This window comes from Varanus komodoensis, unplaced genomic scaffold, assembly GCF_004798865.1.
Source record: "Varanus komodoensis strain SLA01 unplaced genomic scaffold, ASM479886v1 scaffold193, whole genome shotgun sequence".
NCBI classification, from domain to species: Eukaryota; Metazoa; Chordata; class Lepidosauria; order Squamata; family Varanidae; genus Varanus; species Varanus komodoensis.
In genome coordinates, this window is record NW_025335558.1 from 118,903 (window position 1) to 143,074 (window position 24,172).

Genomic DNA, 24,172 nt, shown 5'->3' on the forward strand with positions numbered 1-24,172 from the left:
TCCTTACAGACTAGCAGAAACTGTGGTATATGCAATGGGCACCATGGATTTATATATTTGCACCTATGCACACACACACCATAGTGATACACCTTCTAAATTGAATTGATGTGTCTAAGGTATCAATTACATACCGTTAGCTAATTGGGGTCTGAGGAATACAGTTCGGGAACTGCTGTTCTATACCACCCCACAGCTGAGTGGTTTACACAGACTTTCTGGGTGGTTTATGCAGACTATTACATTTTTAGGGGCTTTAAAAGATTTGTAAGGTTTTGTAATTGTGTTAGAAGATGATAGATGATAGGTAGATAGAAACTGGAAAATTGCAACAGAACAAAACAAAAAATATGAAAAGGAATTACATAGATTTGAATATATCAGTTTCAATGTATGTGTCTGAAATACGTATGTGTACAGATGCATATGAATATACAGCTTTCTAAGAAGTATGCATAAGCTTCACCAAATATACATATGAGGATCAATTGCAGTAGTAAGTCTATCCCACCTGTTCAAATATTAAAAGTCCTGTTTGATCCTCAATCCATTACATTCTAGGAGGTGAACATCTTTCCAATGTTGCTGTATCATTCTTTTAGCCATTAAAATGTTGCAAGGAGTTAATTTGAGTTCACCATTAACTAGGAAGCAAGTCGATAATATTTTCTGTGCTTCAGTAAATATTAAAGAAGATATTGATACTAACTGCCTACATATGATGGTCTCCTTCCAAAAACTTTTGGTTAAAAAAAGTGTTTGCCATGGTACTCTTCCAGGAATTAGCCAACTTAGACAAATCCTGATAAGAGAATAGGCATAGTGGTATCCAATAGAAATGAAACAAATCATTTTCTTTTTTGCTGAATAAGGCACCACCCATGTTCCAGAGAAAAGATGCTGCAGAATGGTGATTTTAGGGTAGTTTTATGCAACATTTTCTAAGGCCAGCATCAGGTGTGCATGCCCAGTTTCACCTGGGCAATGCCTTTTGTCCCATTTTGCCCCTTGTCCAGGCTCCTGTCCCTCTGTGTGGGGCAACACCTTCTACCCAATTCCTTGCTCTCCACAGTAAGAAGGGTGGACTGCAAAGCTGTTCTACTTGCCTTACTGAAATAGAAAGGTAAGAAAGTATACAGACAAATATGTGCAAATAATTGTTGTCATGGCATTGAATTTTTCATTCACTTCTTTCCTCTTTTTTTTTTTTTTTTTGGTAAAGAAGAATTTTTTCTTGGGCTCCACAATTATTTTTTTCACAAGGTGAGCTAAGATGAGAAGTCCACAAATGCTTGCAGAGCCCCAGTTGTGCATCCAGCAAACTTCTTTGGTGGTGGCCACCCAACCAGCAGCTGTGAAATGTCCCAGCCATGTAAGCAGAGGACATACATTAAGACCACAATGCAGTAAAGGACTTTTTAAAGATGGGAACCATAAGGACAGAGAAGTAGTGCTCTGACACAAAAGTTGTTTTGTACAATGGATACCAAAGGGAATATGATGTTTGGCTAATAAGATAAAGGCCATGGCATTGAGAATATAATGGGATTTTTTGCTTGAACAGAGTTTTAACACTTTTAGTACAAACAGTGGGCAGGACATTTATGCTGTTCCCATAAGAATGTAGAATAGAAGAAACATTCTTTAACCAGGAGCTTTGAAGTGTATTCTGCAATTGTTCTAACAGCCATTTTTAGGTAAATGGGTATTATTCATAATGGATAGTTTTAACCAAAACAGTAAATTAAAATTAATTCATCATTAAATCACATAAAATAATCTCAATATTTGTCCTCTCCTGTCCTCTCCTCTCCTCATTACAAGAGACACCAAAAAAAAAAAAAAAAAAATCAGAAACCATAGACCTGACTATGGTGTCTGATCAATTCATAAAATGTCTGACAGCTTTGCTCAAAGCATGTTTAATGTCTTTATTTTTCAGGCTGTACAAAAAAGGATTCACCAGAGGAGTTAAAACAGTATAGATGACAGAGAAGGCTTTGTTAAGCTCTCTAAGTGTGTTGTTTTTTGGCAACACATATACAATGACTATAGTCCCATAAAAAAGTGTAACCAGAATAAGATGTGAGGAGCAGGTGGAAAATGCTTTTTTCCTGCCTATAGTGTATGGGATCCTCAGAATGTTTCTTATAATATAGCCATAGGACGTAAGAGTTAAAAGAAAGGGAAGCAAGCCAAACACAACTGATAGAACAAATATCAGTAGCTGTGTTTTCAGGGTATTGCTGCAGGACAGTTGAAGTAATGGAGCAAAATCACAGAAGAAGTGGTCAATTACATTAGGTCCACAGAATACTAAATGTGTTACTGAGCAGGTGGTCACAAAGTTAACAAGGAATCCAACAATCCAGGAACCACTTGCTAGCTGCAGACAAGATCTTGCATCCATAATGGTGACATAATGCAATGGTTTGCATATTGCTAGGTAACGGTCATAAGACATGGCAGCTAGGAGGTAACATTCTGCTGTTGCCAAGGCACCAAAGAAATACAGTTGTGTGAAACATAAATTTGCCAATATGGACTGGTTCCCAGTTAGGAAAACTTCTAACATTCTGGGCAAAATGGTTGAGCTATAGCATAATTCTAAGCAAGACAAATTTGCGAGGAGGAAGTACATTGGAGTGTGAAGGTGATGATCAGTGGTGACTAAGACAACGATAAGCAAGTTTCCCACCATGGTCACAATGTAGATTGCTAGAAACACCAGGAAGAGGAGAATTTGAAACTCATGGATATTCCCAAATGCAAGAAGAATGAATTCTTTTACTACTGTTTGGTTATTCCACTCTTTGTTATCCATGGGGCACGCTTCCGGGTATTTCAAGGATCTAGAAAAAGGCAATGCAGAATAAAACATGATAGTATACAATTCTTTTTAAAAATCCAAAGGAGGAATACCCAGATAAGAAGCTAGAGATTTTAAACCTGGGAATCAGGCTCTGACCCTCCCCTCTCCTCTCCTTCACAGATGGTATAATAAGAACCATGCTGTTCTCCAAGATCAGGAACATGTTCTCACAGGTGAAGAAGATTGGGCATTTGGAAGTGGGAGGAGAGGAAATTGGAGAGGCCAGAATTCAGGCTATTCTGAGGCCTTTCTAGCTTCATTCTCTCCCACCAGTATGTTCCAGCTAGACAGGCAAAAAATCCTATCTAGTGAAAATGCATTCTAGAAGTTTTCCAGAAAGTATACTTGCTGTCTTTGTTCTGTACTTTGTCATATGCTTTCTTTCATTAATGGAAATAGAAAACCATATGGATTACTTTCTCATTATATCTGAATAGTATACAAATTCCTTTTGCAGCTCCTCACTTGTCTTCCAAGAAAGAGCAACACAGTATTGCGTTCCAAGAGAATAAATATGCTCTATCTAGTCCAGAGTATCTCTGCAGGGATGCCACTGCTCCAAATGCTACATGGCCGCATAGTTCTTGACTTCAGTCCCATGTCATGCCTATGACTGCTTCCAGATGTGACTTTTACTGTGCTACTATTATTATTACATTGCCTTATTCAGCAGCTTTTCTTCTTGTGAGTAACCCAAGATTATTCACATAGCTCCATCTTGTCCTTAAAGCAACAAACCTGTGAGATAACTTGGGATGACAGTCTGTGACTAGCTCAAAGTCACCCAGGGAGTTTCATTGCTCAGTGTCATTTATTTGTGTCTATTTGATTTTTATTCTGCTTTTTCTTACAAACTCTAAGTGGCTTACATGATGCTAAAACAGAGCTAGGGTTCCTCCCTTCACACATTCAAAGCCACAGTCATATCTTGCACAATGTTCTTTATTGACCAAAGCGTATTGTTTTCCTGTACACCCATTGTTGAACTCAATCTAATATTTATTTGTATAACTCTCATGAGTATGGTTGCGTCCCATCCTTTTGGGAGGGGCCTTTGGAAAAAGAGCATGTCTCTGTATAGCTGTCGAACTGAGCCTGGAAGTACTTCCTCTGGAAGTACCCTGAATCTAAAAATGTACTCATTACAATGCATATACAAATAAATATTGTCCAACTACTAGTTGTAATTCAGATCTTATATCTCTGTGATCGCTTGTATTACATCAACACTTCATTTCTTATAGGAAAGAACACCATTCCAGTTTGATTATTCACACTAGCTTGGTAGCATTCTAAAGGATCAGATCAGATTACTAGCAGTATCATAGTCTAAGATTTCATACATCTACCATAAACACACACAAAATTTTCCCAGAACACTGTAACCGTATTCAGGCATTTGGCGTATAGGTACAATGAAGACATGAAGAGTGGATTGCATTAACTCCTGCTCCTCTTCACATTCTTCCATTGCCCTGTCTCTAATGAGCATACAATATACTGTTTTGCTGTGAAATCAGAAGATTGCTTGCTTCCCTTTGACATATTGCTTTAAAACAAATGAAGGTGAAACCCAATTGTGGTTCATATGATACCCACCACCAAGCACTCCTGCTCCACCTAGAGCTTTTGTGGATCTCAAATCAATTGCACTAACATGGTGACATGAACGCAGAATTTCAGGTGAACCTTCCCCTTCTTTTCCACTGCATTAACCACATAAACCTAGTTCATATTCCAAAAACATTGCTATGACAATACCTTCATAAATCCTGATTAACACTTCCTTCTACCTGAAATTTTCTAACTACTGTAGAATTATATAAATAAACTGCACACCTCAGACTAAATTATCTTCATAAATGAGTTAATGCTGCCATGAAAAGCAGTTTATATCCTAGTATGATGACATGCACCAAGTTTTCTGTATTCTGTACTCAACACAAGGGAATTAATTAGGGCATTGCTGTTTTTAACTAAATGTCTCCCTCGTTCCCTCACTCCCTCCCTCCTTCCTTTAATCACAAAATCCAGAAATCCCCAAAATAACATTCAGAATTCCTAATGTAAATCTCAACATGGTTTCATTGCATTTATTGTAATTTATAATTTATATTAAATAGTCAATAGAAATCATATATGTACAATTATTTATCTACACTTTTAATTGTGTGGCACAGGAAATTATCTCCTGTAATTTAATAAGGATTTTGTTATTGTTTTTTCTAATAATTAGTGCCTTTACTTTCACCATGCCCGAGAGTAAAGCCATCCTGAGTGGCAAGGGCAGCATAACTTCACAGTTAGCAAGCCACTAATTTAGAAAAAATATTGTGGTAGTCCATGTTTTCAATATATATCTCATTGTTCTTGGCATTTCAGACTTGGTGAAATTCCATTTCTATCTGGTAAAGCATGATATACTACCAAGACCAGTATCACCATCACTATCAGTGCCCCAGTAATCAAGGAAGACCCACAACCAACTCATGAAACCATTGCCTCTCCCTTATCTTTGGGTGAAAGAATGACTGGGGTGCTTTTGTAGCAAAAGAACCATCATCCAGAACAGAACAGAATGCCAAGTACAAAAGTAGCCAATGCCTACTTGATGACACATTGTTCACGTGTGGTCATCTACACATGCAATTATAGATCTTGGGTCCAGAGATAAGATGTGACACGGGGAAACTGAAACTTACACTTGTACCATGGGGGAATTAGTAAAGATGAGGAAAGATCTGCACAGATGAGCACATAACCTGAAACAAATTCTAGAGTATATGGGAGAAGAGATTTTCTGTTAGCTTAAATGCATTAAGATGAGTTCACCCTAAATTTTTCTAAATTTTTATGCTTAATACCAATGGCTAATGGGTCTTCTGGTAGTGGCATCAATCTTTCATTAATGGAGCAGTTTTCCCTCCAGGATTTTCAACTGGGTTAATTCTTAAATAGTCAAAGTTGGATATTGGATAAGAGATCTTCGCATGCCAAGATTCCCCATTGTTTGCCTACCAATATAGCTTACACCCACCAATTTAATTGAACTAGAGAGTGCTGACTATTAGGTAACATATAAATTAAATTTGGCAATGTATAAAATATCAATACAATGTAAATTACAACTTTCTTCTCCTTGCTAGTACCAACCTTCTGAGACAGTCTGGATTTTTATAAATTAGATGTGTGAGGCATACTTTGAAAACTGCATAAGGACTGGGTCCCTTAGTATCAAATGGAACACATAATATTTAAGCCACAATCCTGTACAAACTTACCTGTGAGAAACTCTATGAGACTTACTACTGAGTGGGTAAAATTAGGATTTCACACAAAGTTATAAAAGGTTTGCAGACTTCATTTTTGAAAATGAAGACAGTTATGACAGTATGGTTGGTGATGTTCCAATTAAAATGCAAAATCATTGCTTTTTCTCTCTTGTTCTGTCTCCTTCTAGATTATGACATGTAATATGTATTTGTCCTGTGTGATGGTGGTTTAGAAGAAATCCACCACATGTAGTTTCTGAGAAGCTTCTTAGCCTTATAAGAAGAAATACGAAAGAAGAAATCTTTTGTTTGCTTTTTGTTTCCTTTGAGTCAGGAAAATTTGAAATGGATGCTGATGGATACTGAAATCATCCATTTTGTATGTAATGTATTATCTGAAAATATCCCTCAGATAAGAGGATTCTAAAGTGCAGATACCCAGTGTTTTTTTTTTTTTTTTAAATCCATCATAGGGAAGGCAGAATAACATTTGACAAACATAGACATGGGAATAGAGGAATATTTGCAGTTGCTTTATACTGTGTTGGACCATTGGTTGATCTAGCCCAACCTTGACTAGTACTTGATCTCCAAGGAGTCAAGCAGAGCATTTCCACCTTGAGATGCCAGCATTAAACCAGGGATCTTCTGCATCTACATCATGTGCTATTCTACTGAGCCATGGAATTTCCCAAAGCCTCCTTAGGTGTGCCGAATTAATTTCACCATTCCTTGAGTCTCAAATCTATTATTTAATAAGATTTTTAAAAAATCCATGAGAAACAAAGTGAATACAGAGAAGACTGGTGAGTCTTCTGATCAACCAGAAAAACGCAGAACAGCTTTGCCCAAAGCTTGCTTAATGTCTTTATTTTTCAGACTGTAAACAAAAGGATTTACCAAAGGAGTCAAGACAGTGTAAATGATAGAAACAGCCTTGTTAAGATCCCTAAGCATCCTGCTTTTTGGTGGACCATATACAAAGATGATAGTCCCTTAAAAGAGTATAACCACAATGAAATGTGATGAGCAGGTGGGAAAAGCTTTCTTTCTTCCTGTGGTGGACGGGATTCTGAGAATGGTTGCTATGATGTATCCATAAGACACAAGGGTTAAAAGAAATGGTGGCAGCCCACACACAGATGACACAATAAATATCACTAGTTGTATGCTGCTGACACTATCATTGGAAGCAAGTTGAAGTAGTGGTGTAAAATCACAGAAGAAATGGTCAACTATGTTAGTTGTGCAGAAAACTAGCTGTGTCATAAAATACATGGTGAGAGAGTCAACCATGAATCCAATGATCCATGAACTAATCACAAGCTGCAGACAAGATCTGATATCCATCAAGGTCACATAATGAAGTGGCTTGCATATTGCCAGGTATCGATCATAAGACATGGCAGCAAGGAGATAGAATTCTGCAGTAGCCAAGCCCCCAAAGAAATATCGTTGTGCAAAACATGACCTCAGCAAGATAGATTGGTTTGCAGTAAGGAAACTGCCCAACATCCTTGGCAAAATTGTTGAGATATAGCACATGTCTAAGAAAGACAAATTTACCAGAAAGAAATACGTGGGAGTGTGAAGGTGCTGATCAATGGTAACTAAGACAACAATCAAAAGGTTCCCCACCATGGTCACAAGGTAGATCACAAAAAATGCCAAGAAGAGAAGGCTCTGGAAATCATGGGTAGTCCCAAATCCAAGGAGGATAAATTCTTTGACAACTGTTTGATTCATACCTTCTTCTTTATCCATATGATGTTATTGTGAATAGCTCAAGCTACTGTAAGGGCAATGGGTGGAGAAAAAGAATTAAATATTCAAATAAGACAATGAACTATATTGCTAGCATGTGCATAGGTTTGTGACTTGCCTCATGTGTAGCAAGATTTGTCCCCTTTTCAATCATATTCATTGAAAGAAATGTTTATCTTGCTACTAAGAACATACAGAACCTACAATGATCCAGTCACCTGGCTGAAACATGCTAGTTGTTGGCCTTTTTATGTGTTTAAGCTTGCATCAGATTGCTCCCTGCTGTAATACTGGTTTACCTTTTGTAAAGATGGCCCCTTTTTAGATCAGGAAAGACTTCTTCTGTTAACTCTCCTGATTTTATATATTACAACTGAGAAACAAATTAGGTTGGGAGCTTTCATTTGTCTGCATTATATTTCTCAACTACAGGAAAAGGCAAGTGAAGACACAGGAACTGCTGTTGCTATTGTGATGTCAATGATGACAACTACTACCACTGTTGCTACACATTAGCATGAAATCATTTCTTACTTTGCTCTGTGTCTCAAAAGGATCACTTTAAAATAAAGTAATTGGGATACTGTTTCTAGACAAATGGTGGATGTGCTGCTAGAACATGCCAAAGATGGATGCAGTGCATCATTCAGCAGAATCCAGTAAGATGTATCTGGACAGCTGTCACTGAAATATTGATTGATTGCTTCCCTTTCTTCATCTTATCAGATTTCATGACAGTGTATAGCCTATTAAAATATACAAAGAAGGGCAACCACAATGAGAAGCATGACCATCAACAACAGAAACAAACTATTTATCTAGGCCACCCGAGGTCCACTGAGGCTTTGCAGGACTGAGTGTAGCTACAGCATCTCTGACAAATGACTGTTTATCATAAGGCTTGGCTTCCATATCCTTCACCATCCTTGGTTGTTCTTTTTCAGAAATGATCCAACTTGTGAATGGCGTTCTTAAAACTGAATGCTCAGAACTGGAAACAACACTTCAAATGTGACTCATATTCAGATTGTGAGTCACTAAGATTTTCAAATTTACTGCTGCCAATCTAGATATTCCCCATTACGTGTGTGCCTGATTATTTTGTCCCCAAATGCCAGATTTTATTTTTATCTGTTAGCCCAGTGTTCCATCCTCTCTAGAGCTTTTTTAATCTTGATCTTATTTCCTATGGTTTTGGCTATTCCTCCTAGGTTTGCATCATCTGCAGATTTAACTCTGTATAACCTCATCCAAGTCAAGTATTAGATCATTGAATAGCAAAGTGTCATGAGGAGGATTCCTCCCTATATACATTCAAAGCCATAGACCTTTCTTGCCAAACATTATTTATTAACCAAAGCATTTTCCAGAAAGTTAAACACTCAGAATGAATCTCTGAGCAGGCAAAGAGTGGTTCATTGAACCCGATCTAGTATTTCCCTCTAAGAACTTCCCTTATGAGCATGGCTGGGTCCTACCTCCTTGAGAGGGTCTGTCTGAAAATGAGCATGCCTCTTTTTTGTATGGTGAGCCTCAAATTGGACCATCCTCTTCTGTCAGCATCATGCTATGTGGTTGAGAACCATGCCCTTTTTGTCTGTCTTTGAGATGCTCCCTTGTTCCAAGTCCTCCACCCCTAACTGCACACCTTGACAGTCTGGCCTTGGGATAATCAGTTTTGTTTCTCTCAATGTCTGGAACCAGCCCACATATCTTCTCTTTATCCTTCTCCTCTGATGTCCATCCAGCTGCCCTTGAAAATGTGTGCCAAGAGCAGCTATGTTTCTCACTCCCAACATGCAGGGCCTAGGGCAGAGCCATACAGCACTCTACTGAAGACCTTCCTGCAGGAGGGCATTAGTTAGCATCCCCTGATTACAATTCCTCAATCAGCTGTGGAAACATCTAATGGTAGTATTGCCCAATCCCCACTTTGGCATTGGGCCAACAGAGTTATCATGGGAAGCCATGACAACTGCTTTGCTGAAATAAAGTTATGCCATGCTCACAGAGTCCCCATTTCTGAAGCTGTCTTGATCTACCATTTCCACCCTCCTGAAGACATGCAGAACATTCTCTTGTCTTCTGGCTTCTGGCCGGTTATCTGTTCTTCAGGGACTCTCACAGATTATTGGCAGTGGCTCTGATATCATGACTGCAATCTCTGTTAGCAGCTGTGGATTTCATTCATCTGGCTATTGCAACCTGAAGTCATTTAAAAAGTAACTAAGTGCTTTTTAATCATGATCTTACACATTTTTAATCCATACTTTATGCATTTTATGCACATTTTGAAATAAACACATTTCACCCAAGTATTTCAGTTAACTGACATGCAATTTTGGGTACTCTTTCCCCTATTATGCACATTTCATACACATCCTGCCTCCACTCTACCCCTGCTGCACTGGAAAACTGATAGAAACAATGGATGAAGCTCTGGCTTAACTTGCTGCAAGTATGGGAGGTGCCAATTGGATTTACTATCATTTAAATAAAAATGACTCAATGGAGCAAATTTCTCACCTACTAATGAAATCTTGAATCTTTTAATGACTGTGAAATTGGATCTGAATGTAAAAAGAACAAGTGTAATGTGAGCATCCTGCTGCTTGGTCAGATAGGATTTTGAAGCACAGACGTGACAAACATACCTTTAGGACCGTGAATCTTTTGTAGACCTTTTTTTGCCCAGAATTCAGAGAATGCACCCAACAATCTAAATATCCCACTGTAGGAAAGAGCAAATGCTGTGTTCCCCTGTAGTTTGTATAAACTCTATAGCCATGAGCACAAAGTGTCAGCATGTTCATCACAACAGAATTTGACCTGGTCCTGAATGGTGCAACACTCCCTCTTAGGGATAAGGTCCGCAGCTTAGGAGTACTCCTCGACCCGGAGCTTTCTTTGGAAGCTCAGGTGACAGCGGTGGCGAGGAACGCCTTCCTTCAGCTTCGGCTGATTAATCAGCTGCGCCCCTACCTGGAGTACGACTGCCTGGCGACAGTGACACACGCGCTGGTGACTTCCCGCCTAGACTTCTGTAACGCGCTTTACGTGGGGCTTCCCCTGAAGACAGTCCGAACACTTCAATTAGTGCAAAATAGAGCTGCCAGGTTGCTGACGGGGATGGGGCGTTATGCTCACATGACTCCAGTCCTCCGTCAGCTCCACTGGCTTCCCATTGAAGCCCGGGCCCAATTCAAGGTGTTGATTATGACCTACAAAGCCCTAAACAGCTTGGGTCCTGGCTACCTGAACGAGCGCTTACGTCCGTATATGCCCGACCGCCCTTTGAGATCTGCGGGAGAGTCCCTTCTCCGGGAACCCTCCATGAAAGAAATTAGGAGAGTAAGTACCCGGAGGAGGGCTTTCTCTGCGGTGGCGCCCAACCTATGGAATTCACTCCCCAAAGAGGTCCGCCTGGCACCGTCGTTACTGGTTTTTCGGCGCCAGGTAAAGACCTTTTTATTTAAACATCATTTCAATTGTTAAAACATATGATCTGGCCTGGGCAACTTCTTCTTCCTTCTCTTTCTCCTCCTATATTTTTATTTTATACTGATAATTTTAATTTTGTATTTGTAAATCAATGTATTTTTTGTATTGTTATATTTAATGGTAATTTATTATGTACTATTGTATTTCAATGTATTTTATCATGTTGTAAGCCGCCCCGAGGTTTCGGCAAGGGGCGGCATAGAAATGCTATAATAATAATAATAATAATAATAATAATAATAATAATAATAATAATAATAACAACAGAATTCATTAGGGCCTTATTATAATAATTGAAGTGTTAATCTCATCCAAGGACAGTATTTCTAATATAATTTCCAACAACTTAATGTATTACCTTTACTGTTATTTATGCTGAAGTGGGACATAACAGGAAGTGGGGACATACTATGTAGATTGTTATTGTTGTTCGTTGTTGTCTGCTTTATTGTGAAGATGTTGGTTGTGCTAAGTTGAAAGCATGCATGGCATCACAATGAGAGTTAGGAGACAAGATTTTAGAAAGTCCCACCCATTCCCTTTATCCAACTTTTATCATGAGGCTTTCCAGCTCCAGAGATGGTAGAGCTGGCAATACAGTACTGATTGCTGACACTGATGTGCACAGGTGATTGCTATCTGATGCATGAGTTCTAACTCCAGAAATTTGGGGACCTGTGAACATGATGCCTTATTGTGCTCCTCTCTCCTGGAAGAGGAAGAAAGTGAAAATTGACAATTCACTTACTATAAAAATGTTTATATTTTTTAATTTAAGATTATAATTATTTTAATTTATTGTTGTAAGCCGCCCTGAGGCTTCGACGAATGGGGCGCCATAAAAATGTTTTAATAAATAATAAATAAATAAATCTGATCTGTTGTCTTGGGAACCTGAGAATGTCTAATCTGGCCATGCTCTAGAACTGGCCTTGCATAAGAGAAGTCCTCCATGAGCTATGACAAAGTGGGAAAAATCCTATGGCCTCTTAACACTTTCTTTGAGAGAAGAAAATATCAGAGCCTACTAAGCCTATATTTGTTGTGAAGATGAAATGGGAAGAGCAGGAAGATTACGTAAGCCATCTTGGGTTACTTGTAGTGGATTAGGATATAGAGGTAGGAGATATACATACATACATACAAACATACATACATATCTTGATAGATGGGTAGATAGAGAGAGAGGGGGAGGGAGAGAGGGAGAGAGAGAGGGATAATAGATATAGAATATAGAATAAATATATAAATACATTATATATTGTACATAGTATAAATTAATATTTCAGTACTTGGCTTTCCTTCCTTGGAATTTAGAAATGAATGAGTCATTTTAATCTGAATAATTTTATCTTAGAAATCAACTTTTTTAATAAATTCTTTTTGTTTATGCATGTCAGGCTTTGCAATAGTGATCTAGAACTTGGCTGAGGGGGGTGATAGAGAATAAGCACTCTAGCAACGATACACAAGCTACTAAAATGTATATATTATTGAGACTTACATATACGGGAATACATCATAAACATGCCAAACTACAAGTAAGAATGAAATGACCAAACTGGCTTCAGTAAAACAAGAAAAAACAAAGCCACTGTAAACATTCTGAGATGAAAATATGCAGCAAACTGTCTTTTTTTGAGTGAATAGGGGAGCTTGTTTGCCTTCTAAAGTGATGCATTTTACAATCATTCCAATCTTGTAAAGGTGATCAGTTTGCACAGACATTTCCTTAAAGCCATATTTACTTCTTTATTTCTTAGGGTGTAGATGAGGGGATTAAACAGGGGAGTCAGAACAGTGTAGAAAAGGGAGAAGATTTTGTTCCAATTCTTTGAAGACTCACTGCGAGGAACCAAATAGACAGCAAGGAGACTGGCATAAAATACAGTAACAACTATTAGGTGGGAGGAACAAGTAGAAAATGCTTTTTGTTTCCCCATAGTAGTTGGGATCTTCAGGATGGTGATGATGATACAGACATAGGAAGTTAAGGTTAAAACAATTGGGAATATAGATATAATACAACACACCACCAGAAGTGCTATCTCTACAAGGCTTGTGTCACTACAAGAGAGACTTACCAAGGGTGAAAAATCACAAAAGAAATGATTGATTCCATTGGATTTGCAAAAGGTTAAATTGAATGTTAATATAATGACCACAGTACTTCCAAGCAGCCCACATGCCCAGGAACATGTAACCAGCTGAATGGAAATTCTTGCATTCATGAGAACAGGGTAATGCAGTGGTTTGCATATTGCTATGTAGCGATCATAAGACATCACAGCTAATAGATAGCACTCTGTGGCCACCAATGTGCCAAAGCTATACAGCTGAACCATGCATCCTACAATTGAAATGGCTTGGTATCCGGTCAGAAAACTGGCCAACATCCGGGGCATAATGGTTGAGGTATAACAGATTTCCAGGAATGACAGGTTTCCTAGGAAGAAGTACATGGGTGTTTGGAGGTGCGGAACAGCTGCAAGCAGCACAATAATTAGGAGGTTTCCAGTCATTGTCACAATGTAGATGAATAGGAACACTATGAAGAGGAGAGTCTGAATTTGTGGGAGATCACCAAATCCCAGGAGGATGAAGAATGTGACAACTGTTTGGTTTTTCCATTGTGTGTTCAGCATAGATTGCACCTGGGGGAGAAACACAAGCGATATGAAAATATTCCTTCTCCTCTTGAATAGAAAGATTTGACCAAGGACTCATTGGGGTAAATTAAATAGCATAATAATCCATTATGGATTGATTGCACCTTGAGAGGTTGTGGTTTATGCTTGCTCTCCAACTGTTTGTACATGCAGCTCCCAGTTGGTAGTCATACCATCTGTGACTGCATGACCAGGGCAATCTGAAAGAATGAACATATTTTTAAGAGCAATGAAATGATGTATAGGTGGGACAGAAATTGACAGATTCATCCATTCATAATAGGAGGAAATGCTAGAAAGCCTAGGAAGGGGACTTCTCTGATAATAATCATTAAACCCACTGACAATATTCAGTAATAGATTTAACACCATGCTTTGATTGGATGTATATACATTGCTGACTTAAATAATTTCTATAATTTTTTTATAATTTCATATAAAGAGGAGACCCATTCTATAGTTGTCTTAAATTCCAGTAATTTCAATTGGTCTTCTCTAAGAATGGCTTGGTTCAGATTCAGCTAATGAAGTCCAGCTAAAACCACTTCTGGGTATGTCCTGTGAAGGAATATTTGGTACTATAGAAACAGAGTTTGGTTCCATAGAAGTGTGATGGTGAGTAGAGGGTTCATGATACCAGTGATCATGAAACCTGTGCTAGTTCATCTTGGCACTTTAGATAAATTCTATGCTGGTGTCCTTTTTATATCATCGTTATACAGATATTTTAATCATTTAATTGTTGTAATAGGTTTTAACATGTTGTTACTTATACTTATGTTTAATATGTTATTTTAATATGTGGTTGTAAACTGCCTAGGAAACCTTTGGCAGTTATAGGTGTCATTTAAATATGCATGCAAATAAATAAACAAAATGTGAGAAATAATGTATGGTCTTTTTCAGGTTATTTGCTTTCTGTTTTCTCCTTAACCTCTACACATAGTTTGAAAAAAATACATTACCAGTGTGTCTGAGATCTCGAAAGCTTGAATGCTGGTTGTTAGCTTCCCACAAGATTCCTGACATCTTTTAAAGTAGATTTTCAATAAATAGATTGCAATGTTTTCAAGTGCTTGTCCCTTTGCAAACATTATTTAACTTCTTTCATGACTAGGGAGGCAAATCCCTATGGATATGACACTTGATGCATGTAGACTGTTCTGTATTTGAATAAATGGATGTAACACCGGTCCTTTGGTCTCAGTGGAAAAGTAGGAAGACATTTCCCTCTGTTCCCAAGGTGAATTAGAGGATCTAACAATTCCTAGATATAATTATTCTCACTGAGATGTCTTTTTATTCCATACTTCAGATCTGTATGATAATAAAACCTTCATGTTTATGTTCAGTCCTCTTCTTAGTAATTCTTGAGTACACATGCTGAGATTTTATAATTTCAGTGAACTATCCATTATAGCACCAAGATCTGTCTGTCTGTCTGTCTCTATCCATCTATGCATCTATTCCTTGTATACTATTGCAGGTTCAGAATCTTTCCTATCCCCAGAATGAATTTGTACTTAGGTTCAGCACAAACATTTCTCAACTTCTTTGGCAGTATGTTGAACACAGTAGTACACTTTCTGCATTATTAATCTTTCTCTGTTCATTCTCGGATACTACCAAGTGAGTCTGTTGTAGGGCAAAGAGACAGGCACAAACTAGAACAATGAGAAGGTGCTGTTTGCTTCTGTATTTGTTCATTTGTTTTTAACCCTTCAAAAGTTGACATTGATGTTTTGAGATCATTGCATTTATCATCGGTATCTCTAGAACTTGTAACTATATTCATGCAGAAATCACATTAAATAGGGATCCCCCTTCATCCCTCGCTTCCTTCCCTCTTGTAGAAAAATTACCTTTATTCCATGAATATGGCAATGATTATTGGGGCACAGCAAGAACAGAACAAAAAACAGACAAAAACATCAGAAATGCTGACCCTGCTACATAACCTTTCCATTGCCATGAGGTCAGATGACAATGATGAATGATGAATAGGGTGAATGATATTCCAGATCTGTGGTGGTATGATGGTTAAGAATGCTGGACTAGAATTCTGGAGATATAAATGGACCATTTTAGTATGAAAGAAGTAGATTCATTTTGAACATTTGAAGTGATCATGAAATTCAACCTTTATTTCTTACAAAAAAGCATACATTACAAATTGCATCTAGCTATACAGGAAAATGTTCCATTAATGTTGGGCACAGATTCACTGAAATCTTAACCTGGAAAATGTTATCTATTAGACAGCATCCTCTGTGTGTGTGTGTGTGTGTCACATTTTGAATGCTGTTTTGAGGAAGTAAAAAATGCTGTTCCTGTATAGCTTCTGAATTTGAACAAATACAAATAAAGCATGTCTTCTCAAGGCATCCTTCACCTCTTTATTTCTCAGACTGTACATGATGGGGTTGACCATGGGGGTCAGGATGGTATAGAAAATGGAGAAGATTTTGCGAAGGCCATTCAGACTATTGTTACCTGGTATTACATATACGCTAATCAGTGTACCATAAAAAAACGTAACTACCAAGAGATGGGAAGAACAAGTGGAAAATGCCTTTTGCTTCCCTGTGGTGGATGGGATTCTCATTATGGCTGCAATGATGAAAATGTATGATGTTAAGGTCAATGTAAATGGAGCGAATGTGATTACAGAGGATGCAACATATAGAAACAGTTTTAATATATAGGTGTCACTGCAAGAGAGTTCTATGATTGGAAAAGTGTCACAAAAGTAATGGTCAATTTCTTTGTGAACACAGTATTGTAACATGGAGATGGCAATCATTGCCAAACTATTTGCCAGGACACCACTAAAGCAAGAGATGGCTATCAGTTGGAAACACAGCCTGTCATTCATCTTGGTCACATAATGTAGTGGCTTGCATATAGCTAAGTACCGGTCATAGGACATTACAGATAAGAGGTAACATTCTGCAACTCCTATAGAACCAAAGATAACATTTTGCAGGAAGCATGCATTGACAGAAATGGTCTTCCTTCCACTTAGAAAATTGGATAACATTCTTGGCAAGATGTTTGAGCTGCTGCAGGTCTCCAAGCATGCAAGACTTCCAAGAAAAAAATACATAGGTGTGTGAAGCTGCTGATCCGTGAAGACTAGCAGAATAATGAGAATGTTCCCAGCCATTGTCACAATGTAGATGAGGAGAAACAGCAGGAAAAGAGGAATCTTCAGCAACTGATGCTCTCCAAACCCCAGTAAAATGAACTCAGTTATGTGTGTTTGATTTTTTAATCCTATCTTTTCAAATAACTGCAAAACAACAACAAAGGTATGGAAAATGGTGATGGTTTGTTCAACTTTGTTCCATAAACAGAGGTCTAGAACAGGAGAATTAAACAGAGTTGTACATTGGTGGCTCATTCATTCATTTTGCATCCTCATATTTTCAGAGTGTCTTTGCATATCCTTACTTTTATAAATTGAAAACATAAATCTGATATTTTGTATATATCTACATACTGGTTATTTTGACCATATTTAAGCACTTCCAAATGAAGACCCTAGCTCTCTCTTTTACTCTGATAATGGATTCTATTTGGACATAGTATTACTTCAAGTAGATTCTTTTATTTGTCTTAACTTCATATTACTCACCACTCCAGAATTTGTTTGGATGTAGATCAGTATAAAAATAATCAGCATTCAGCAATAATTCTAAAATATGAATACATCTTGTCTTACCCAATGGATCTACTCAGAAATAAGTAGTATGTACATATAATAAAATCTACTTTTTAGAAAAGGGATATCTCTTTGTGGTTCTCCTCAAACATAGCCCTGGAACACAAGGAACACATTTTCTCATGATGACTGATTACACGACTGCATTATATATCTGAATGATGTAATGTAATAATACCTATGAAGGTGGAGCCAACTTCATGGGTTTTCTCATGAAATGAGTGCTGTGTCCATTGGAAAAACCTACATCAGCAGATGCACCCACATTTTGTGTTGTTCATAGACAGGGCAGAACTGAATGGAGCATTTATGCCAACACTGATTCTCTTTCACCCTACTGAATACTTGCTGCAGGTGATGAGCCCTACTGACTCTGTTGTACAAGCAAAATGTGTTGTTCATGCAAGAGAGATTGGGCGCTTCCTAAGAGAAGCCCCCAAATGAGTGGAGATGCTTGTTTTTGAAGAGACCAGGCAGCAGAACTCTCTTACGTATGCAAGTTCCACTGACTGGTGTCCTAAAAATGAGCAATGGACATGGTAAATTGGAGGGGGACATGTGTCAGCAAAATTACTGGATCATAAAAGAATCAGCAGAGGTGTAATAAACACTTGCCCATAGTCCCTAACATTATGATATTTTATCATGGGGAATATATGAGGCAAGCAACTATTAAATTTACCCGTGGATCAGAAATCGAATAATGTAGTAGTTGATGTCACAATACAAGTGTGCTTCCTCTAAAGATGTTTGGGAATAAAAGCACAATCATATTTCATTGAGAGGAAATTATTTTTCTTTCAGAGTTCTTTTATGTCAAGTAGAGTAAATCTTATAAAAAATTAAAGTACTGATTTTGTTAAAGTTAAGGACATGTGAAGAAAGTTAAGTCAAAAAAATTTATTTTTTATTAAATGCTTCTTAAAAGTTAAGAAAGAAGAAGGAAAGAAGGAAGCTGATCAGAACATGACATTTTCTCTTCCATCTTCAATATTATCTTTGGATCCCCTACACCAAGATGGTGAAGGGAATCAAAATGAAATTGAAATCTTATTTTGCTTGGGGAATGGGGCAAAGTGAGTATGTGGCAGGGGAGATGCCCAGGCAATGAAAAGAGGTCACCAAAAAATCTAAGGATAAATAAATAAACAGAAGAATCTAAGTTACACAAGATATAAAAGGGTAAATATTTGGGACCTGCCCCCCCCCCCTTTAGGGAATGGGTTGACCAATCCTTTATTCAACAAATCTTTTGCTCGACTGATTTGAAACTCTTCCAGTTCTTTGCTCTTAGAATTTCAGTATTGGTCAGCATTTCTTCAGAGCTTGACATACCTAATTACTGTTCCCACTAGTAGCACACTGAGTCCATCATGCTTGCACACATATAATTCTAGGCCACAGTACGTGGAATGTGTGAACATGACAATGAGCAATAACCACATACCTTTAATAGGGAAGTCATTCTTCTTTTCTCCAAAATGAAAATGGTTGCTGCAGCAAAGAGGATGCAATCTCATCAATTCTTCAATGGTGAAAATTCAGTATTTTCACCAAGCTACCATTTCTTCACAAGTTCACAAGTTTACCACTGATATTATACTATTACTTTTTCTTGCATGATATGATTAACATCTCAAACTGCTGCTGCTTCTATTTCTGTAATTTAATACCAAGCAGAAAAACACTTCTAATATAGAAGTTGGACAAGTGAAGAAGCTCATGACACCATGCTAATTACAATACCCTAAGTGGGCATCATGATTTATATCTACCACTTTCTTCACTAGATACTGCAAATAAAATAAACCTATTGCATTTGAAAGTATCATTTTGTTATGAGCTGTCTTTTATATATAATAATAAGTTTAATTTCATTGGCATTGTGACAGGTAGAATTTCCCACTCAGTCCCTACACCATGCATATTGCATGAAAAGGAGACATTTACATCATGCAAAGGTAATGAACTTAACCTTAATCCTGACAACATGAAGATGCCTTGGGCAGGTGGTATCTGGGTGCAGGAGATTGGTGTATTATCTATTCTGGATGGGGTTGCACTGAAGAAAAATGGAGGTAATCCTTGATCCATCTCTATCACTCGAGGCCCAGGTTCCTTCTATGAGATTTGGTTAGTACTCCAACTAGGTTTCTCCTGTAAGAAGGATTCAGGGAAGATGCTCTCTGTGGGGATGCCATGAAGACCAACCTAGAAGATGCAGCTATCACAGAAGGCAGCAGCTTTCCTGTTGTCTGGGGCTAGTCCCTTTCAGCACATAACACTTCAGATGAAGGAATTATACTGGCTGCCAGTTTCCTACTGGGACAAGTTTAACATTTAAGGCACATCATGACCTTAAAACCCAGATCGGAGATACCAGGGAGTTTGCCTTCTCTGCTATCTGCTTGCCTATTCACTGTATTTATCAGGCGAGTTGCTCCTGGTGATTCCCTATGGGCCTGAGATTTGTTTAGAGTCTAAACCTTCCATAATAGTAGAAGGTTTATTGTACTGGTTCCCTCTCTGGGGGTGGTTCTCTGCCAGTTGTTGTTGGGCAGAGTCAAACCAATGTTGCTTTGTTTCTCACCTCTGCTAGAGACACTTGGACAGCTATTATGTTTCAATAGATATAGCTCCATCCATTTCCCTCTGGGTGACTTTAGGTCTGTCATTGACTCTCAACTTGATCTTCCTTGCAGGATTGCTATGAAGGACAAACTGGAGAGGAGGAGGAGGAATATATGAGTGGGATACAAACAAACAAACAAACAAACAAATAAATGCCTGCATTGCTTTCAGAGAAGTCTCCATGATTATGCAATAGGACTGGTGTTATGTGAGCATACTTACTGGTCTCTGTCAAAAGCCTGGCTGCTTTGTTCTGGACCAACTGAAGAATATGGATCATCTTCAAGGGCAGCCCCATGTAGAGTGCATTACAATAACAATCCAAGCTTAGAACTTATCAAGTATAAGAATGAAACATATTATTTATTTAGCAAATATAACATACAGAAATGTAATGCAGTATTAATGTTTTCACCCAATAAACTGACCCAGCAAATGTATTTTAGTCTTCAACACTAGCCTATTACCAATGCTATTAAATAGCACTGGCCTATTACCATTACTGCAGCTATCACTACTACTTGAAGTTAGATACAGGCGTCTACTTTCCATGAACAGTGCTCCAGTCATGGACAATGCTTCTGTCCAGTTCCAAGAGATCTCCCCACACCACATGCACATGTCACATCTCATCTGATTCAGGGCAGTCCAAATATGCCAGCCCCACTGCATGCATCTAAATCTGGATTTAACCCCTGAACCCCTGAACAAACATAAAATCTTGTCCCCACTAACTCCTCCAACTGATCTTCTCAGTTCAGCATTCAGCCAGGAAACAATGTTCTTATTAAAACAAAACAGTACTGTTAATGAATAAGTTTATTTGTGAATATGAAACAGAATTCAAAATGTTAAAATTTTACCTTATTTTACACAAATTTTGCATAAATACCTATCCAAAATATCTATGCACACATCAAAATATAATTTATCTTCACAGATGAAAGCATATATTTCTACAGAAGTAACAGAGTAATTTGCATTTTTACCTGTTAAATTATGAAAACTACTCCATGAACACATGTAAGCAATTATGAGAGAGCAAAGCATTTAGCTCTATTCTTTTCATTTCTGAATGATCAGATAAGAGGTAAGTCTTCTCAAGGATTTTTTCACCTCTGTATTTCTCAGACTATATATAATGGGGTTGACCATGGGGGTCAGGATGGTATAGAAGATAGAGAAGACTTTGTGAAGGCCATTCAGTTTATTGGTATTTGGTACCACATAAACACTCGTAAGTGTGCCATAAAAAATTGTAACTACCAATAGATGAGAGGAACATGTGGAAAATGCCTTTTGCTTCCCTATACTGGAAGGGATTTTCATTATGGCTAGAATGATCAAAAAGTATGATGTTATGGTCAATATAGATGGTGGAAAGGTGAATATAGAACATAAAACATATAGGAAGAGTTTTAATGCGTGTGCATCACCACAAAATAGCTCAATGATTGGAAAGGTGTCACAAAAGAAATGGTCAATATTGTTACCATCACAGAAAACTAAGTTAGATATGATTATCAGTGTGGTGGTACTTGCCAGAAAGCCACTAATCCATGAACAAACTATCAGTTTAAGGCATAATTTGCCACTCATCATGGTGACATAATGCAGTGGCATACATATAGCCAAGTATCGATCATAAGACATTGCAGATAGTAGGTAGCATTCCACAGCTCCCAAAGTACCAAAGAAATAATGTTGCACAAAACACGCATTGATTGAAATTGCATTACTGCCTGCAAGAAAACCAAATAGCATTCTTGGTAAGATATTGGAGCTGCAGGAAGCTTCTAAGAAGGAGAGGTTTCCAAGGAAAAAATACATGGGGATGTGAAGGTGTTGATCAGTGAGAACCAGCAGCATGATGAGGATATTTCCAGACATTGTGACAATGTAGATGAGAAGGAATAACAGGAAAAGTGGAATCTGCAGCACTTTATGATCTCCAAATCCAAGCAGAATGAATTCAGTTACATAAGTTTCATTTTTCAGTTCTGTGTTTTCTAGTAATTGTACCTGCAAAAATCAAATGTAGGGCCAATCAGTGTGTCTGGGATTCCAAAACATGTGGAAATAGAAGACATAAGGTGAGATATACAAAATCAGACATATCATTCAGGTTTTTGCTTTTTGATGCACAGTATTAGTTATCTATGGAAACTCTGCTGGGAATCTTGAAGAGCCCTATTTTTAATGAAATAAACATCTGGATACTCTACAGAATGAGGATGCTTTCCTTCTCAGAGAATGCACATTTGAATGTGCTTGCAGAAGGGCAGTCTATTCCTTAGACAAGTGATTATGCTTTAACAGTTCTGGACACATATTCATCAGCTTTTCAGTGCAATCCTATTGATACCTACTAAGAAATAAGGCAGTGCTGAGTCCAAATGACATTGCTCTCAAGTGAGTACAATATTGCAATTTAAGGCAATGATGTACAGATGTAGAAGTAAGCCCAAATGAATGCAGTGGGACCTAGCTGTAAGAAATCATAGTTAGGGTTTCTTTTAAAAATCCTTTCATTATCTAAAGAGTATTTAGTGGCTATAGAATTGCTTTCCTACCTGTTTATGCAGGCGTTGCCTTACATTTTCTCCCTTTACTGTATTTTGTAAAGCTTTACATGTCTGTTCTGTATGTTTTCCCCTGTTTGATTTTTTCCTTTTTTTTCCTCCTTTTTGGGCAATGCTGTACTATTTTATTCTGTTTTATTGCTTTGGTAAAGTGGGAAAGAAGTGTCTTAAATAAATAATGACAGCATTTAATAAGAAAAGTGTAAAAGTCTACATACCTTCAATGGAGTAATCATAATTAATGTATAGATATAAAGGTTTGGCTTTACAGTTCAGCAAACTTCATTCATATCATTTATTTCATAATTTTTCTTTTTCTTGCCCAACTTAACATTCATTCATGGTGATATCCTTCTAGTCTTGGACAGAAAACATTCCAGTTAGGGAAATTTGAAAGTGGGATAAGTTCATAATAAGGAGATAATTTCCACTTTCATGTACCTTTCTCTAAAGCAACTTCATGCAGATTCATAAGTTTAAAGAGATGTCTATACTCAGGTTCTGTAAGGTATGATTTAAATTAAAGCATGTCCATGTGAACAGTATGATGATGTTGATGATGATGACAATGAGTAACCTTAACAATGTTTTAGGTATGAGCTGTCCTTTATAAAGACATAGGGTTTCCTTTGTTATAGAGCTTAATACACTGCTTTCTCTTCCCATGGCTCTTTGTACATTCTGTACTCAGGGGGAATTTACTGGAAGGAAAAAAGAAAATATATGGGCAATAAATACAATTAGTGCAAGGAGAACAAGTGTCTTTTAAACTGGTTTTTGTTGTCAGAACCTGTAAGTTCTGAATAGAACTGTAAGTACTCTGAGTATTTTACATGAAATGAAAAAATGCATAGCTCACATCCATTGCATCATCAAAGAAATAGCATAATTTACACCAAGACACACTCTACCAACATTTGCTATCTCCTGCTACAATTCCCACAAAGGGATTCTTTTTTTGTAGGATGTAATCAACAATATTAGTTGGATTAGCTGGCTGGAACTAGGGCAATTTAAATCTAAGTAATATCATTTAGGTTGCAACTCTATGTGCACATGCCTGAAAATAAGCCCCATTGACAGCAATGAGGGATACTGCTTGATAGACTCATACAGAATTGTGCTAATAATACATTAAAAGTTAAATCTTGTGGAAA

General features: G+C 37.6%; 4 protein-coding genes across 4 annotated transcripts; all 4 read right to left on the minus strand.

The window, feature by feature from the left end:
- Positions 1-1,882: 1,882 nt before the first annotated feature.
- Positions 1,883-2,824, minus strand: LOC123022468 (olfactory receptor 11L1-like). Its single transcript, XM_044428165.1, has one exon. It carries the CDS (start codon positions 2,822-2,824, stop codon positions 1,883-1,885), a length of 942 nt encoding a protein of 313 aa, XP_044284100.1.
- A 10,123-nt stretch (positions 2,825-12,947) lies between these two features.
- LOC123022459 (olfactory receptor 2AP1-like) lies at positions 12,948-14,054 on the minus strand. The gene has a single exon (XM_044428156.1). The coding sequence runs from the start codon at positions 14,052-14,054 to the stop codon at positions 13,098-13,100; it is 957 nt and encodes a 318-aa protein (XP_044284091.1). The 3' UTR covers positions 12,948-13,097.
- Positions 14,055-16,365: 2,311 nt separating this feature from the next.
- Positions 16,366-17,244, minus strand: LOC123022469 (olfactory receptor 11L1-like). The gene has a single exon (XM_044428167.1). It carries the CDS (start codon positions 17,242-17,244, stop codon positions 16,366-16,368), a length of 879 nt encoding a protein of 292 aa, XP_044284102.1.
- A 4,254-nt stretch (positions 17,245-21,498) lies between these two features.
- LOC123022470 (olfactory receptor 8H3-like) lies at positions 21,499-23,251 on the minus strand. The gene is made up of 2 exons (XM_044428168.1): positions 23,234-23,251; positions 21,499-22,455 (listed from the first exon to the last, which is right to left on the minus strand). The coding sequence occupies exons 1-2, from the start codon at positions 23,249-23,251 to the stop codon at positions 21,499-21,501; spliced, it is 975 nt and encodes a 324-aa protein (XP_044284103.1).
- Positions 23,252-24,172: the final 921 nt, after the last annotated feature.

Coding starts and splice junctions, on each gene's coding strand:
- LOC123022468 (XM_044428165.1), bottom strand. CDS start 2,824: ATGGATAACAAAGAGTGGAATAACCAAACAGTAGTAAAAGAATTCATT.
- LOC123022459 (XM_044428156.1), bottom strand. CDS start 14,054: ATGCTGAACACACAATGGAAAAACCAAACAGTTGTCACATTCTTCATC.
- LOC123022469 (XM_044428167.1), bottom strand. CDS start 17,244: ATGGCTGGGAACATTCTCATTATTCTGCTAGTCTTCACGGATCAGCAG.